The sequence below is a fragment of the Neoarius graeffei genome, chromosome 22 (assembly GCF_027579695.1).
Source record: "Neoarius graeffei isolate fNeoGra1 chromosome 22, fNeoGra1.pri, whole genome shotgun sequence".
NCBI classification, from domain to species: domain Eukaryota; kingdom Metazoa; phylum Chordata; class Actinopteri; order Siluriformes; family Ariidae; genus Neoarius; species Neoarius graeffei.
Genome location: NC_083590.1, coordinates 12,780,805 through 12,800,180, shown reverse-complemented (window position 1 = coordinate 12,800,180; position 19,376 = coordinate 12,780,805). Strand labels below are relative to the sequence as shown.

Sequence of the window (19,376 nt, the reverse complement as noted above, 5' to 3'; positions counted from 1 at the left end):
GCACTACACAGGGTCAATAAACTTGTTTCTCCAGAGTCGACAGAGTGCATTTATAGAACACTATAGATTTATATTATTGTAGAATCAGAGAAGTAAACAATGATTATTCCATATAAATCCTACAAACATTCAGCCACTCGTTCTTGACACAGCGTGCGAACAAGAGTTTCAGAAAAAATGGACAGAAAACCCAAAAACATACCGGTTTCACCTCTCAGTGTCGGAGGAATAAAAATGTCAGTGTAATTTATGAATATGTTAGTTTGTCTAATTACTTTTTATTTAATTAATTAATAATTACTAAATTAATAATTACGGCCAAGAGTGTCGAACATATTTAACATACACTACTGTTCAAAAGTTTGGGGTCACCCAGACAATTTTGTGTTTTCCATGAAAAGTCACACTTTTATTTACCACCATAAGTTGTAAAATGAATAGAAAATATAGTCAAGACATTTTTCTGGCCATTTTGAGCATTTAATCGACCCCACAAATGTGATGCTCCAGAAACTCAATCTGCTCAAAGGAAGGTCAGTTTTATAGCTTCTCTAAAGAGCTAAACTGTTTTCAGCTGTGCTAACATGATTGTACAAGGGTTTTCTAATCATCCATTAGCCTTCTGAGGCAATGAGCAAACACATTGTACCATTAGAACACTGGAGTGAGAGTTGCTGGAAATGGGCCTCTATACACCTATGGAGATATTGCACCAAAAACCAGACATTTGCAGCTAGAATAGTCATTTACCACATTAGCAATGTATAGAGTGGATTTCTGATTAGTTTAGAGTAATCTTCTTTGAAAAGAACAGTGCTTTTCTTTCAAAAATAAGGACAATTCAAAGTGACCCCAAACTTTTGAACGGTAGTGTATATTAATATATTACATATAATTAACATAGATTTAATTATTAAATAAACATGAAAAACATTATGAATATATTTCAATACGGTCTGGAATCACAGATGGATATCGGAATGTCACATTGATTTCGCTAAATTTTCATCAAATTTAACTCCATAAGGCCAGTGATTATCTAATTTAGTGTCATAAATGAGAAATTTCTGCCCCTCGAACATTGTGCATGAGAGAGAGAGAGAGAGAGAGAGAGAGAGAGAGAGAGAGAGAGAGTGTGCATGAGAGACAGAGATTGTGCATGAGAGTGAGAGAGGGAGAGAGGTTTTGATCTGTGTGAACCTAAAGCCCGGCGCACACGGGCGACTTCTCGTCACAAGCATATTGCGATTTTTGGACACAAGTTTCCCCTCTCATATGCGCGTTTTCTGCGTCCAATGGGCGATTTGGGGAGGGGGATGCAAGTCACATGGAAATCACGTGACTACTTTGCAGGTGGGGATTGGCTTAGCCTTTGGAGGTGATCGCTTTGTTACTGCAAAGACACGCACACGTGGCGATATCTCTGCAACAAGTCAGCGGCTGGCACTTTTTTGTCACAGAATATCAAGCATGTTTGATACCTGCGATCTGTCGCAAGCAACAACAACAACAAAAAAATCACCGTCACAAATATCCGCATACGAAGCAATTTTTTGCTTGCGTCAAAAAAAAGAAATGATGACTTCATGACTAATATATTTCTTCTGCATGTTTTACTTTGACAGAAAAGTTTAATTCATAACACTGTATACAACTATTAACTGCTGCTTTAGTGAGTTATTGTGACTCTCAGAGCGATGATCTTACCACAGTATCTCCAGTTTACAGTGAGGATTCTCCAGTACAGCACAGAGACGCTTCACTCCTGAGTCTTCTAGTTTATTCCCAGTCAGATCCAGTGTCTTCACAGTCAGATGCAGTTCTCTCAGACTGGAGGTTTCGGAGTTGAGTGCTGAGACCAGAGCTTCAGCGCTTCTCCCTTTAATTGTATCACAACTGATCCTGAAGGAAATAAAATAATACATAATAAACTCTTCGCCTGTAGTCAGCTGGGAAAGGCTCCAGCTTGCCTGTGACCCTGTAGAAGGATAAAGCAGCTGGAGATAATGAGATGAATAAACATATGAAAAACATTATGAATATATTTCAATACGGTCTGGAATCACGGATGGATATCGGAATGTCACATTGATTTGTGGTTGGTAGAAGAGAGCAACTGGACTTGCTTGAAAAGTCTTGAAGACGTTTCGCCTCTCGTCCGAAAGGCATCATCAGTTCTGTCTGTCTAATAGGGAGTATCAAGTATTTATCCTCTCATGGATCATAATAGAATCCAAATCAGAATGCTGATGGCTGCATTGAAGGTGGCTGATAGATGTCATAGACCCCACCTCTGTTCAGTGATGGTCGTTCCAGACTGACAAAATTGAACGATCCTCTCTGGCTAAGATGTCTGCCAGTTTTCTGGAAGTCCTCTCATACTCCCACACCAGTCGAAGGGAACTCATCCCAAAGTGTGTAGAAACATATCTGTGAAGATACTCAGTCGTCCAGGTACATAGTAATCTGTGGTTGGTAGAAGAGAGCAACTGGACTTGCTGGACTAAGCAAGTCCAGTTGCTCTCTTCTACCAACCACAGATTACTATGTACCTGGACGACTGAGTATCTTCACAGATATGTCACATTGATTTCGCTACATTTTCATCAAATTTAACTCCATAAGGCCAGTGATTATCTAATTTAGTGTCATAAATGAGAAATTTCTGCCCCTCGAACATTGTGCATGAAAGAGAGAGAGACAGAGAGAGAGTGCATGAGAGAGAGAGAGAGAGAGAGAGTGCATGAGAGAGAGAGACAGAGAGAGTGTGCATGAGAGAAAGAGAGATTGAGTGAGAGAGAGGGAGGTTTTGATCTGTGTGAACCTAAAGCCCGGCGCACACGGGCGACTTCTCGTCACAAGCGTATTCCGATTTTTGGACACAAGTGTCCCCTCTCATGTGCGCGTTATCTGCGTCCAGTGGGCAATTTGGGGAGGGGGATGCAAGTCACATGGAAATCACATGACTACTTTGCAGGTGGGGATTGGCTTAGCCTTTGGAGCTTTGTTACTGCAAAGACACGCACACGCGGCAATATCTCTGCAACAAGTCAGCGACTGGTGATTTTTTGTCACAGAATATCAAGCATGTTTGATACCTGCGATCTGTCGCAAGCAAAAAAATCATCACCGTCACAAATATCCGCGTACGAAGCAATTTTTTGCTTGCGTCAAAAAAAGAAATGATGACTTCATGACTAATATATTTGTTCTGCATGTTTTACTTTGACAGAAAAGTTTAATTCATAACACTGTTTACAACTATTAACTGCTGCTTTAGTGAGTTATTGTGACTCTCAGAGAGATGATCTTACCCCAGTATCTCCAGTTTACAGTGAGGATTCTCCAGTCCAGCACAGAGACGCTTCACTCCTGAGTCTCCCAGATTATTATGAGACAGATCCAGTTCTCTCAGGTGTGAGGGGTTTGATCTCAGAGCTGAACTCAGAGCAGCACAGCCTTCATCTGAGACACCACAACCACACAACCTGCAGAGACACAATGACACACACTTCAACAGATTTTCATCTTGGTGTAATTCTTACTTTAAAGATGATGAGTGTAAAATTAATTTTATTGTTCAGAATGTCATGAGGATTTAATATCACCTGTTTATTCTCATTAACAGTGTGATTAATAATGATAATACTGAGTGTTATATTGAGTTTCTCTCCTCTGTTGTGTGTGATATTAAACCATCAGCAGCTGAAGCTGAACAGAGAACAGCAGAGAGACCATGAACTTTAATCAGAAAGAGAGAGAGAGAGAGAGAGAGAGAGAGAGAGAAACTGAATCTCAGATGGTTCTCTACTAGACTTATAGTGCACTACACAGGGGCAATAAACTTGTTTCTCCAGAGTCGACAGAGTGCATTTATAGAACACTATAGATTTATATTATTGTGGAATCAGAGAAGTAAACAATGATTATTCCATATAAATCCTACAAACATTCAGCCACTCATTCTTGAGACAGCGTGCGAACAAGAGTTTCAGAAAAAATGGACAGAAAACCTGAAACCATACCGGTTTCACCTCTCAGTGTCGGAGGAATAAAAATGTCAGTGTAATTTATGAATATGTTAGTTTGTCTAATTACTTTTTAATTAATTAATAATTACTAAATTAATAATTACGGCCAAGAGTGTCGAACATATTTAACATACACTACTGTTCAAAAGTTTGGGGTCACCCAGACAATTTTGTGTTTTCCATGAAAAGTCACACTTTTATTTACCACCATAAGTTGTAAAATGAATAGAAAATATAGTCAAGACATTTTTCTGGCCATTTTGAGCATTTAATCGACCCCACAAATGTGATGCTCCAGAAACTCAATCTGCTCAAAGGAAGGTCAGTTTTATAGCTTCTCTAAAGAGCTCAACTGTTTTCAGCTGTGCTAACATGATTGTACAAGGGTTTTCTAATCATCCATTAGCCTTCTGAGGCAATGAGCAAACACATTGTACCATTAGAACACTGGAGTGAGAGTTGCTGGAAATGGGCCTCTATACACCTATGGAGATATTGCACCAAAAACCAGACGTTTGCAGCTAGAATAGTCATTTACCACATTAGCAATGTATAGAGTGGATTTCTGATTAGTTTAGAGTAATCTTCTTTGAAAAGAACAGTGCTTTTCTTTCAAAAATAAGGACAATTCAAAGTGACCCCAAACTTTTGAACGGTAGTATATATTAATATATTACATATAATTAACAGATTTAATTATTAAATAAACATGAAAAACATTATGAATATATTTCAATACGGTCTGGAATCACGGATGGATATCGGAATGTCACATTGATTTCGCTACATTTTCATCAAATTTAACTCCATAAGGCCAGTGATTATCTAATTTAGTGTCATAAATGAGACAAATTTCTGCCCCTCGAACATTGTGCATGAGAGAGAGAGAGAGAGAGAGAGAGAGACAGAGATTGTGCATGAGAGTGAGAGAGGGAGAGAGGTTTTGATCTGTGTGAACCTAAAGCCCGGCGCACACGGGCGACTTCTCGTCACAAGCATATTGCGATTTTTGGACACAAGTTTCCCCTCTCATGTGCGCGTTTTCTGCGTCCAATGGGCGATTTGGGGAGGGGGATGCAAGTCACATGGAAATCACGTGATTACTTTGCAGGTGGGGATTGGCTTAGCCTTTGGAGGTGATCGCTTTGTTACTGCAAAGACACGCACACGTGGCGATATCTCTGCAACAAGACAGCGGCTGGCGATTTTTTGTCACAGAATATCAAGCATGTTTGATACCTGCGATCTGTCGCAAGCAACAACAACAACAAAAAAATCACCGTCACAAATACCCGCATACGAAGCAATTTTTTGCTTGCGTCAAAAAAAAGAAATGATGACTTCATGACTAATATATTTCTTCTGCATATTTTACTTTGACAGAAAAGTTTAATTCATAACACTGTATACAACTATTAACTGCTGCTTTAGTGAGTTATTGTGACTCTCAGAGAGATGATCTTACCTCAGTGTCTCCACTTTACAGTGAGGATTCTCCAGTACAGCACAGAGACGCTTCACTCCTGAGTCTCCCAGATTATTATTAGTCAGATTCAGGTGTCTCAGGTGTGAGGGGTTTGATCTCAGAGCTGAACTCAGAGCAGCACAGCCTTCATCTGAGACACCACAACCACACAACCTGCAGAGACACAATGACACACACTTCAACAGATTTTCATCTTGGTTTAATTCTTACTTTAAAGATGAGTGTAAAATTAATTTTATTTTTCAGAATGTCATGAGGATTTAATAGACCTGTTTATTCTCATTAACAGTGTAATTAATAATGATAATACTGAGTGTTATACTGAGTTTCTCTCCTCTGCTGTGTGTGATATTAAACCATCAGCAGCTGAAGCTGAACAGAGAACAGCAGAGAGACCATGAACTTTAATCAGAGAGAGAGAGAGAGAGAGAGAGAGAGAGAGAGAGACTGAATCTCAGATGGTTCTCTACTAGACTTACAGTGCACTACACAGGGGCAATAAACTTGTTTCTCCAGAGTCTACAGAGTGCATTTATAGAACACTATAGATTTATATTATTGTAGAATCAGAGAAGTAAACAATGATTATTCCATATAAATCCTACAAACATTCAGCCACTCATTCTTGAGAGAGAGTGCAAACAAGAATTTCGGAAAAAATGGACAGAAAACCCGAAAACATACCGGTTTCACCTCTCAGTGTCAGAGGAATAAAAATGTCAGTGTAATTTATGAATATGTTCGTTTGTCTAATTACTTTTTAATTAATTAATTAATTAGCAAATCACAGCCAAGAGTGTCAAACATATTTAACATATATTAATATATTTAATATAATTAACATAGATTTAATTATTAAATAAACATATGAAAAACATTATGAATATATTTCAATACGGTCTGGAATCACGGATGGATATCGGAATGTCACATTGATTTCGCTACATTTTCATCAAATTTAACTCCATAAGGCCAGTGATTATCTAATTTAGTGTCATAAATGAGACAAATTTCTGCCCCTCGAACATTGTGCATGAGAGACACAGAGAGAGAGAGAGAGAGAGAGGTTTTGATCTGTGTGAACCTAAAGCCCGGCACACACGGGCGACTTCTCGTCACAAGCATATTGCGATTTTTGGACACAAGTTTCCCCTCTCATGTGCACGTTATCTGCATCCAATGGGCGATTTGGGGAGGGGGATGCAAGTCACATGGAAATCACGTGACTACTTTGCAGGTGGGGATTGGCTTAGCCTTTGGAGGTGATCGCTTTGTTACTGCAAAGACACGCACAAGTGGCGATATCTCTGAAACAAGTCAGCGACTGGCAATTTTTTGTCACAGAATATCAAGCATGTTTGATACCTGCGATCTGTAGCAAGCAAAAAAAAAAAATATCCGCGTCAAAAAAGAGAAATAATGACTTCATGACGAATATATTTGTTCTGCATGTTTTACTTTGACTGAAAAGTTTAATTCATAACACTGTATACAACTATTAACTGCTGCTTTAGTGAGTTATTGTGACTCTCAGAGAGATGATCTTACCACAGTGTCTCCAGTTTACAGTGAGGATTCTCCAGTACAGCACAGAGATGCTTCACTCCTGAGTCTTCTAGTTTATTCCCAGTCAGATCCAGTGTCTTCACAGTCAGATGCAGTTCTCTCAGACTGGAGGTTTCTGAGTTGAGTGCTGAGACCAGAGCTTCAGCGCTTCTCCCTTTAATTGTATCACAACTGATCCTGAAGGAAATAAAATAATACATAATAAACTCTTCGCCTGTAGTCAGCTGGGATAGGCTCCAGCTTGCCTGTGACCCTGTAGAAGGATAAAGCGGCTAGAGATAATGAGATGAATAAACATATGAAAAACATTATGAATATATTTCAATACGGTCTGGAATCACGGCTGGATATCGGAATGTCACATTGATTTCGCTACATTTTCATCAAATTTAACTCCATAAGGCCAGTGATTATCTAATTTAGTGTCATAAATGAGAAATTTCTGCCCCTCGAACATTGTGCATGAAAGAGAGAGAGACAGAGAGAGAGAGTGCATGAGAGAGAAGGATTGAGTGAGAGTGAGAGAGAGGTTTTGATCTGTGTGAACCTAAAGCCCGGTGCACACGGGCGACTTCTCGTCACAAGCGTATTCCGATTTTTGGACACAAGTGTCCCCTCTCATGTGCGCGTTATCTGCGTCCAGTGGGCGATTTGGGGAGGGGGATGCAAGTCACATGGAAATCACGTGACTACTTTGCAGGTGGGGATTGGCTTAGCCTTTGGAGCTGATCGCTTTGTTACTGCAAAGACACGCACACGCGGCGATATCTCTGCAACAAGTCAGCGACTGGTGATTTTTTGTCACAGAATATCAAGCATGTTTGATACCTGCGATCTGTCGCAAGCAAAAAAATCATCACCGTCACAAATATCCGCGTACGAAGCAATTTTTTGCTTGCGTCAAAAAAAGAAATGATGACTTCATGACTAATATATTTGTTCTGCATGTTTTACTTTGACAGAAAAGTTTAATTCATAACACTGTATACAACTATTAACTGCTGCTTTAGTGAGTTATTGTGACTCTCAGAGAGATGATCTTACCTCAGTGTCTCCAGTTTACAGTGAGGATTCTCCAGTACAGCACAGAGACGCTTCAGTCCTGAGTCTCCCAGATTATTATTAGTCAGATCCAGTTCTCTCAGGTGTGAGGGGTTTGATCTCAGAGCTGAACTCAGAGCAGCACAGCCTTCATCTGAGACACCACAACCACACAACCTGCAGAGACACAATGACACACAGTTCATCAACAGATTTTCATCTTGGTGTAATTCTTACTTTAAAGATGAGGAGTGTAAAATTAATTTTATTGTTCAGAATGTCATGAGGACTTAATATCACCTGTTTATTCTCATTAACAGTGTAATTAATAATGATAATACTGAGTGTTATATTGAGTTTCTCTCCTCTGCTGTGTGTGATATTAAACCATCAGCAGCTGAAGCTGAACAGAGAACAGCAGAGAGACCATGAACTTTAATCAGAGAGAGAGAGAGAGAGAGAGAGAGAGAGAGAAACTGAATCTCAGATGGTTCTCTACTAGACTTATAGTGCACTACACAGGGGCAATAAACTTGTTTCTCCAGAGTCTACAGAGTGCATTTATAGAACACTATAGATTTATATTATTGTAGAATCAGAGAAGTAAACAATGATTATTCCATATAAATCCTACAAACATTCAGCCACTCGTTCTTGAGACAGCGTGCGAACAAGAGTTTCAGAAAAAATGGACAGAAAACCTGAAAACATACCGGTTTCACCTCTCAGAGTCGGAGGAATAAAAATGTCAGTGTAATTTATGAATATGTTAGTTTGTCTAATTACTTTTTAATTAATTAATAATTACTAAATTAATAATTACGGCCAAGAGTGTCGAACATATTTAACATACACTACTGTTCAAAAGTTTGGGGTCACCCATACAATTTTGTGTTTTCCATGAAAAGTCACACTTTTATTTACCACCATAAGTTGTAAAATGAATAGAAAATATAGTCAAGACATTTTTGTGGCCATTTTGAGCATTTAATCGACCCCACAAATGTGATGCTCCAGAAACTCAATCTGCTCAAAGGAAGGTCAGTTTTATAGCTTCTCTAAAGAGCTCAACTGTTTTCAGCTGTGCTAACATGATTGTACAAGGGTTTTCTAATCATCCATTAGCCTTCTGAGGCAATGAGCAAACACATTGTACCATTAGAACACTGGAGTGAGAGTTGCTGGAAATGGGCCTCTATACACCTATGGAGATATTGCACCAAAAACCAGACATTTGCAACTAGAATGGTCATTTACCACATTAGCAATGTATAGAGTGGATTTCTGATTAGTTTAGATTAGATTAGTTCTTTGAAAAGAACAGTGCTTTTCTTTCAAAAATACGGACATTTCAAAGTGACCCCAAACTTTTGAATGGTAGTGTATATTAATATATTTAATGTAATTAACAGATTTAATTATTAAATAAACATGAAAAACATTATGAATATATTTCAATACGGTCTGGAATCACGGATGGATATCGGAATGTCACATTGATTTCGCTACATTTTCATCAAATTTAACTCCATAAGGCCAGTGATTATCTAATTTAGTGTCATAAATGAGACAAATTTCTGCCCCTCGAACATTGTGCATGAGAGAGAGAGAGAGAGAGAGAGAGAGAGAGAGAGTGCATGAGAGAGAGAGAGAGGTTTTGATCTGTGTGAACCTAAAACCCGGCGCACACGGGCGACTTCTCGTCACAAGCGTATTGCGATTTTTGGACACAAGTTTCCCCTCTCATGTGCGCGTTATCTGTGACCAGTGGGCGATTTGGGGAGGGGGATGCAAGTCACATGGAAATCACGTGACTACTTTGCAGGTGGGGATTGGCTTAGCCTTTGGAGGTGATCGCTTTGTTACTGCAAAGAGACGCACACGCGGCGATATCTTTGCAACAAGTCAGCGACTGGCAATTTTTTCTCACAGAATATCAAGCATGTTTGATACCTGCGATCTGTCGCAAGCAAAAAAAAAAAAAAAATCACCACCGTCACAAAACTCCGCATACGAAGCAATTTTTTGCTTGCGTCAAAAAAAGAAATGATGACTTCATGACTAATATATTTGTTCTGCATGTTTTACTTTAACAGAAAAGTTTCATTCATAACACTGTATACAACTATTAACTGCTGCTTTAGTGAGTTATTGTGACTCTCAGAGAGATGATCTTACCCCAGTATCTCCAGTTTACAGTGAGGATTCTCCAGTACAGCACAGAGACGCTTCACTCCTGAGTCTCCCAGATTATTATTATCCAGATCCAATTCTCTCAGGTGTGAGGGGTTTGATCTCAGAGCTGAACTCAGAGCAGCACAGCCTTCATCTGAGACACCACAACCACACAACCTGCAGAGACACAATGACACACACTTCATCAACAGATTTCCATCTTGGTTTAATTCTTACTTTAAAGATGAGGAGTGTAAAATTAATTTTATTATTCAGAATGTCATGAGGATTTAATATCACCTGTTTATTCTCATTAACAGTGTAATTAATAATGATAATACTGAGTGTTATATTGAGTTTCTCTCCTCTGTTGTGTGTGATATTAAACCATCAGCAGCTGAAGCTGAACAGAGAACAGCAGAGAGACCATGAACTTTAATCAGAGAGAGAGAGAGAGAGAGAGAGACTGAATCTCAGATGGTTCTCTACTAGACTTATAGTGCACTACACAGGGGCAATAAACTTGTTTCTCCAGAGTCGACAGAGTGCATTTATAGAACACTATAGATTTATATTATTGTAGAATCAGAGAAGTAAACAATGATTATTCCATATAAATCCTACAAACATTCAGCCACTCGTTCTTGAGACAGCGTGCGAACAAGAGTTTCAGAAAAAATGGACAGAAAACATACCGGTTTCACCTCTCAGTGTCGGAGGAATAAAAATGTCAGTGTAATTTATGAATATGTTAGTTTGTCTAATTACTTTTTATTTAATTAATTAATAATTACTAAATTAATAATTACGGCCAAGAGTGTCGAACATATTTAACATACACTACTGTTCAAAAGTTTGGGGTCACCCAGACAATTTTGTGTTTTCCATGAAAAGTCACACTTTTATTTACCACCATAAATTGTAAAATGAATAGAAAATATAGTCAAGACATTTTTCTGGCCATTTTGAGCATTTAATCGACCCCACAAATGTGATGCTCCAGAAACTCAATCTGCTCAAAGGAAGGTCAGTTTTATAGCTTCTCTAAAGAGCTCAACTGTTTTCAGCTGTGCTAACATGATTGTACAAGGGTTTTCTAATCATCCATTAGCCTTCTGAGGCAATGAGCAAACACATTGTACCATTAGAACACTGGAGTGATAGTTGCTGGAAATGGGCCTCTATACACCTATGGAGATATTGCACCAAAAACCAGACATTTGCAGCTAGAATAGTCATTTACCACATTAGCAATGTATAGAGTGGATTTCTGATTAGTTTAGATTAGATTAGTTCTTTGAAAAGAACAGTGCTTTTCTTTCAAAAATACGGACATTTCAAAGTGACCCCAAACTTTTGAATGGTAGTGTATATTAATATATTTAATGTAATTAACAGATTTAATTATTAAATAAACATGAAAAACATTATGAATATATTTCAATACGGTCTGGAATCATGGATGGATATCGGAATGTCACATTGATTTCGCTACATTTTCATCAAATTTAACTCCATAAGGCCAGTGATTATCTAATTTAGTGTCATAAAAGACAAATTTCTGCCCCTCGAACATTGTGCATGAGAGAGAGAGAGAGAGAGAGAGAGAGACAGAGAGAGAAACAGAGAGAGAGTGTGCATGAGAGTGAGAGAGGTTTTGATCTGTGTGAACCTAAAGCCCGGCGCACACGGGCGACTTCTCATCACAAGCGTATTGCGATTTTTGGACACAAGTTTCCCCTCTCATGTGCGCGTTATCTGCGACCAATGGGCGATTTGGGGAGGGGGATGCAAGTCACATGGAAATCACGTGACTACTTTGCAGGTGGGGATTGGCTTAGCCTTTGGAGGTGATCGCTTTGTTACTGCAAAGACGCGCACACGTGGCGATATCTCTGCAACAAGTCAGCGCCTGGCGATTTTTTGTCACAGAATATCAAGCATGTTTGATACCTGCGATCTGTCGCAAGCAAAAAAAAAAAAAAAAAAATCACCACCGTCACAAATCTCCGCATACGAAGCAATTTTTTGCTTGCGTCAAAAAAAGAAATGACTTCATGACTAATATATTTGTTCTGCATGTTTTACTTTGACAGAAAAGTTTAATTCATAACACTGTATACAACTATTAACTGCTGCTTTAGTGAGTTATTGTGACTCTCAGAGCGATGATCTTACCCCAGTATCTCCAGTTTACAGTGAGGATTCTCCAGTATAGCACAGAGACGCTTCACTCCTGAGTCTCCCAGATTATTATTATCCAGATCCAGTTCTCTCAGGTGTGAGGGGTTTGATCTCAGAGCTGAACTCAGAGCAGCACAGCCTTCATCTGAGACACCACAACCATCCAACCTGCAGAGACACAATGACACACACTTCATCAACAGATTTTCATCTTGGTTTAATTCTGACTTTAAAGATGATGAGAGTAAAATTAATTTTATTATTCAGAATGTCATGAGGGCGGCACGGTGGTTTAGTGGTTAGCGCTGTCGCCTCACAGCAAGAAGGTCCGGGTTTGAGCCCCGTGGCCGGCGAGGGCCTTTCTGTGTGGAGTTTGCATGTTCTCCCCGTGTCCGCGTGGGTTTCCTCCGGGTGCTCCGGTTTCCCCCACAGTCCAAAGACATGCAGGTTAGGTTAACTGGTGACTCTAAATTGACTGTAGGTGTGAATGTGAGTGTGAATGGTTGTCTGTGTCTATGTGTCAGCCCTGTGATGACCTGGCGACTTGTCCAGGGTGTACCCCGCCTTTCGCCCGTAGTCAGCTGGGATAGGCTCCAGCTTGCCTGCGACCCTATAGAACAGGATAAAGCGGCTACAGATAATGAGATGAGATGAATGAGAATGTCATGAGGATTTAATATCACCTGTTTATTCTGATTAACAGTGTAATTAATAATGATAATACTGAGTGTTATATTGAGTTTCTCTCCTCTGCTGTGTGTGATATTAAACCATCAGCAGCTGAAGCTGAACAGAGAACAGCAGAGAGACCATGAACTTTAATCAGAGAGAGAGAGAGAGAGAGAGAGAGAGAGACTGAATCTCAGATGGTTCTCTACTAGACTTATAGTGCACTACACAGGGGCAATAAACTTGTTTCTCCAGAGTCTACAGAGTGCATTTATAGAACACTATAGATTTATATTATTGTAGAATCAGAGAAGTAAACAATGATTATTCCATATAAATCCTACAAACATTCAGCCACTCGTTCTTGAGACAGCGTGCGAACAAGAGTTTCAGAAAAAATGGACAGAAAACCCGAAAACATACCGGTTTCACCTCTCAGTGTTGGAGGAATAAAAATGTCAGTGTAATTTATGAATGTTAGTTTGTCTAATTACTTATTTAATTAATTAATAATTACTAAATTAATAATTACGGCCAAGAGTGTCGAACATATTTAACATACACTACTGTTCAAAAGTTTGGGGTCACCCAGACAATTTTGTGTTTTCCATGAAAAGTCACACTTTTATTTACCACCATAAGTTGTAAAATGAATAGAAAATATAATCAAGACATTTTTCTGGCCATTTTGAGCATTTAATCGACCCCACAAATGTGATGCTCCAGAAACTCAATCTGCTCAAAGGAAGGTCAGTTTTATAGCTTCTCTAAAGAGCTCAACTGTTTTCAGCTGTGCTAACATGATTGTACAAGGGTTTTCTAATCATCCATTAGCCTTCTGAGGCAATGAGCAAACACATTGTACCATTAGAACACTGGAGTGATAGTTGCTGGAAATGGGCCTCTATACACCTATGGAGATATTGCACCAAAAACCAGACATTTGCAGCTAGAATAGTCATTTACCACATTAGCAATGTATAGAGTGGATTTCTGATTAGTTTAGAGTAATCTTCTTTGAAAAGAACAGTGCATTTCTTTCAAAAATAAGGACAATTCAAAGTGACCCCAAACTTTTGAACGGTAGTGTATATTAATATATTACATATAATTAACAGATTTAATTATTAAATAAACATGAAAAACATTATGAATATATTTCAATACGGTCTGTAATCATGGATGGATATTGGAATGTCACATTGATTTCGCTAAATTTTCATCAAATTTAACTCCATAAGGCCAGTGATTATCTAATTTAGTGTCATAAATGAGACAAATTTCTGCCCCTCGAACATTGTGCATGAGAGAGAGAGAGAGAGAGAGAGAGAGAGTGCATGAGAGAGAGACAAAGAGATTGTGCATGAGAGTGAGAGAGGTTTTGATCTGTGTGAACCTAAAGCCCGGCGCACACGGGCGACTTCTCGTCATAAGCATATTGCGATTTTTGGACACAAGTTTCCCCTCTCATGTGCGCGTTATCTGCGACCAATGGGCGATTTGGGGAGGGGGATGCAAGTCACATGGAAATCACGTGATTACTTTGCAGGTGGGGATTGGCTTAGCCTTTGGAGGTGATCGCTTTGTTACTGCAAAGACACGCACACGTGGCGATATCTCTGCAACAAGTCAGCGACTGGCGATTTTTTGTCACAGAATATCAAGCATGTTTGATACCTGCGATCTGTCGCAAGCAACAACAACAACAAAAAAATCACCGTCACAAATATCCGCATACGAAGCAATTTTTTGCTTGCGTCAAAAAAAAGAAATGATGACTTCATGACTAATATATTTCTTCTGCATATTTTACTTTGACAGAAAAGTTTAATTCATAACACTGTATACAACTATTAACTGCTGCTTTAGTGAGTTATTGTGACTCTCAGAGAGATGATCTTACCCCAGTATCTCCAGTTTACAGTGAGGATTCTCCAGTACAGCACAGAGACGCTTCACTCCTGAGTCTCCCAGATTATTATTAGTCAGATCCAGGTTTCTCAGGTGTGAGGGGTTTGAGCTCAGAGCTGAACTCAGAGCAGCACAGCCTTCATCTGAGACACCACAACCACACAACCTGCAGAGACACAATGACACACACTTCATCAACAGATTTTCATCTTGGTTTAATTCTTACTTTAAAGATGAGGAGTGTAACATTAATTTTATTATTCAGAATGTCATGAGGATTTAATATCACCTGTTTATTCTCATTAACAGTGTAATTAATAATGATAATACTGAGTGTTATATTGAGTTTCTCTCCTCTGCTGTGTGTGATATTAAACCATCAGCAGCTGAAGCTGAACAGAGAACAGCAGAGAGACCATGAACTTTAATCAGAGAGAGAGAGAGAGAGAGAGAGAGAGAGACTGAATCTCAGATGGTGCTCTACTAGACTTATAGTGCACTACACAGGGGCAATAAACTTGTTTCTCCAGAGTCGACAGAGTGCATTTATAGAACACTATAGATTTATATTATTGTAGAATCAGAGAAGTAAACAATGATTATTCCATATGAATCCTACAAACATTCAGCCACTCGTTATTGACACAGCGTGCGAACAAGAGTTTCAGAAAAAAATGGACAGAAAACCCGAAAACATACCGGTTTCACCTCTCAGTGTCGGAGGAATAAAAATGTCAGTGTAATTTATGAATATGTTCGTTTGTCTAATTACTTTTTAATTAATTAATTAATTAGCAATCACAGCCAAGAGTGTCAAACATATTTAACATATATTAATATATTTAATATAATTAACATAGATTTAATTATTAAATAAACATATGAAAAACATTATGAATATATTTCAATACGGTCTGGAATCACGGATGGATATCGGAATGTCACATTGATTTCGCTACATTTTCATCAAATTTAACTCCATAAGGCCAGTGATTATCTAATTTAGTGTCATAAATGAGACAAATTTCTGCCCCTCGAACATTGTGCATGAGAGAGAGAGAGAGAGAGAGAGAGAGAGAGAGAGAGAGAGGTTTTGATCTGTGTGAACCTAAAGCCCGGCGCACACGGGCGACTTCTCGTCACAAGCATATTGCGATTTTTGGACACAAGTTTCCCCTCTCATGTGCGCGTTATCTGCATCCAATGGGTGATTTGGGGAGGGGGATGCAAGTCACATGGAAATCACGTGACTACTTTGCAGGTGGGGATCGGCTTAGCCTTTGGAGGTGATCGCTTTGTTACTGCAAAGACACGCACACGTGGCGATATCTCTGCAACAAGTCAGCGACTGGCAATTTTTTGTCACAGAATATCAAGCATGTTTGATACCTGCGATCTGTCGCAAGCAACAAAAAAAATATCCGCGTCAAAAAAGAGAAATAATGACTTCATGACGAATATATTTGTTCTGCATGTTTTACTTTGACTGAAAAGTTTAATTCATAACACTGTATACAACTATTAACTGCTGCTTTAGTGAGTTATTGTGACTCTCAGAGAGATGATCTTACCTCAGTGTCTCTAGTTTACAGTGAGGATTCTCCAGTACAGCACAGAGACGCTTCACTCCTGAGTCTTCTAGTTTATTCCCAGTCAGATCCAGTGTCTTCACAGTCAGATGCAGTTCTCTCAGACTGGAGGTTTCTGAGTTGAGTGCTGAGACCAGAGCTTCAGCGCTTCTCCCTTTAATTGTATCACAACTGATCCTGAAGGAAATAAAATAATACATAATAAACTCTTCGCCTGTAGCCAGCTGGGATAGGCTCCAGCTTACCTGCGACCCTGTAGAAGGATAAAGCAGCTGGAGATAATGAGATGAATAAACATATGAAAAACATTATGAATATATTTCAATACGGTCTGGAATCACGGATGGATATCGGAATGTCACATTGATTTCGCTACATTTTCATCAAATTTAACTCCATAAGGCCAGTGATTATCTAATTTAGTGTCATAAATGAGACAAATTTCTGCCCCTCGAACATTGTGCATGAGAGAGAGAGAGAGAGAGAGAGAGAGAGAGCGCATGAGAGTGAGAGAGAGCGCATGAGAGAGGTTTTGATCTGTGTGAACCTAAAGCCCGGCACACACGGGCGACTTCTCGTCACAAGCATATTGCGATTTTTGGACACAAGTTTCCCCTCTCATGTGCGCGTTATCTGCATCCAGTGGGCGATTTGGGGAGGGGGATGCAAGTCACATGGAAATCACGTGACTACTTTGCAGGTGGGGATCGGCTTAGCCTTTGGAGGTGATCGCTTTGTTACTGCAAAGACACGCACACGTGGCGATATCTCTGCAACAAGTCAGCGACTGGCGATTTTTTGTCACAGAATATCAAGCATGTTTGATACCTGCGATCTGTCGCAAGCAACAAAAAAAATATCCGCGTCAAAAAAGAGAAATAATGACTTCATGACGAATATATTTGTTCTGCATGTTTTACTTTGAAAAGTTTAATTCATAACACTGTATACAACTATTAACTGCTGCTTTAGTGAGTTATTGTGACTTTCAGAGAGATGATCTTACCTCAGTGTCTCCACTTTACAGTGAGGATTCTCCAGTATAGCATAGAGACGCTTCACTCCTGAGTCTCCTAGTTTATTCCCAGTCAGATCCAGTGTCTTCACAGTCAGATGCAGTTCTCTCAGACTGGAGGTTTCGGAGTTGAGCACTGAAACCAGAGCTTCAGCGCTTCTCCCTTTAATTGTATCACAACTGATCCTGAAGGAAATAAAATAATACATAATAAACTCTTCGCCTGTAGTCAGCTGGGATAGGCTCCAGCTTGCCTGTGACCCTGTAGAAGGATAATGCAGCTGGAGATAATGAGATGAATAAACATATGAAAAACATTATGAATATATTTCAATACGGTCTGGAATCACAGATGGATATTGGAATGTCACATTGATTTCGCTACATTTTCATCAAATTTAACTCCATAAGGCCAGTGATTATCTAATTTAGTGTCATAAATGAGACAAATTTCTGCCCCTCGAACATTGTGCATGAGAGAGAGAGAGAGTATGAGAGACAGAGATTTTTGATTTTTAAATCCACTTTATTTACAGATCCTTGTTTACACCATTGAAAAGTACTTCAAATACATGAACAGCATTTTTAAACAAACAAACAAACCAACAAACGAACAAACAAACAAACCAACAAAACAAAAAAAACATACCAAGTTCTAGGCTAGAAAACAAGAAAAGGTCACATCCTCATCCCTCACTGCACAAAGTGCTTCTCCACAACACCACCTGTCAACAAATGTATCAATATCTTTCATAAGCTCATAAAAATGGAAATCAATAAGAATCCTGGATTTCACCAGACTTGAAAACACACGTACTGCACTGCAATCTAAGTCTCCAGACACCCTGTTCCTCCTGCTGATATAAATGGCCATTTTTGCCTGACCCAAAATAAAGTTTAACAGCTGACACTTGGATCTGTGCTTGTGTGTACCTGAAACCCAAAATAAAAGTCTGCACAGAAAAAACTTCACCAAAGGCCAAAAACAAATTTGTCAATGTGCCAAACAAAGGCAAGTCTTGAACAGTGCATAAAACAATGAAAAATAGTTTCTCTCTCGGAACAAAAAGGGCAGTCTTGACTCACTGCAGGGTTGATAATGCAAACAAATGCATTAATTGCCAATATGCCATGGAGGAGTCTCCATTGCAAGTCACCAATCTGTTTTTTTTAGGGGCGGCTTGTACAGTGTCCTCCATTCAGGTTTCACATCATTTTGTAACTTAAAAACATCTCGCCAAGGGGTGTCGACTCTCATGTTAAGCTTCTGTTTGTTTAAAACAATCACACACAACTTATAAAAACCTTTCCCGCTCAAGGTGGCCAGAGAAACCCCAACATTCTCTCTGCCCTCCAATAGAACCCCTGTACAATCCCCAAGTTCAGGAAAGATGTTCAGCAAGGGGAAAGGGTCGTCTTTGATGGGGAAGTCAACCCCCCCCTCTGAACCTTGCCAGCATTCTGAGTTCATCTGCTGAGAAACACTTTTTCCATCTGCCCAGCAATTTGTCAGCAATCCGTGCGGACCTAAAGCCCAGACGTGCTACCAACTCAGAGGAAGATGAGAAGTTGGCACCTGTACAGTCCACCAAATGTTTAACCTGTAACACACCAGTCCTGGACAAAAGTCTTGACAGTGTAGGGTTGCCGTCTGTAGAGACATCCAACCTAGAGCCATGGATTAGGGGTTCTTCAAGCAGCCAATGCAG

At 39.4% G+C, this 19,376-nt stretch overlaps 1 protein-coding gene across 1 annotated transcript in view; it reads right to left on the bottom strand.

Moving 5' to 3' along the window:
* The window catches only part of LOC132870650 (NACHT, LRR and PYD domains-containing protein 12-like), a 137,743-nt gene that overhangs the window by 29,668 nt on the left and 88,699 nt on the right, over positions 1-19,376 (bottom strand). Inside the window, exons 8-14 of the mRNA XM_060904400.1 lie at positions 17,659-17,853; positions 16,635-16,829; positions 15,056-15,229; positions 12,478-12,651; positions 10,303-10,476; positions 3,315-3,488; positions 1,708-1,902 (exon numbers count right to left, since the gene is read on the bottom strand). Coding sequence (XP_060760383.1) covers positions 1,708-1,902; positions 3,315-3,488; positions 10,303-10,476; positions 12,478-12,651; positions 15,056-15,229; positions 16,635-16,829; positions 17,659-17,853 — 1,281 coding nt within the window. The remainder of the gene's footprint in view (positions 1-1,707; positions 1,903-3,314; positions 3,489-10,302; positions 10,477-12,477; positions 12,652-15,055; positions 15,230-16,634; positions 16,830-17,658; positions 17,854-19,376) is intronic.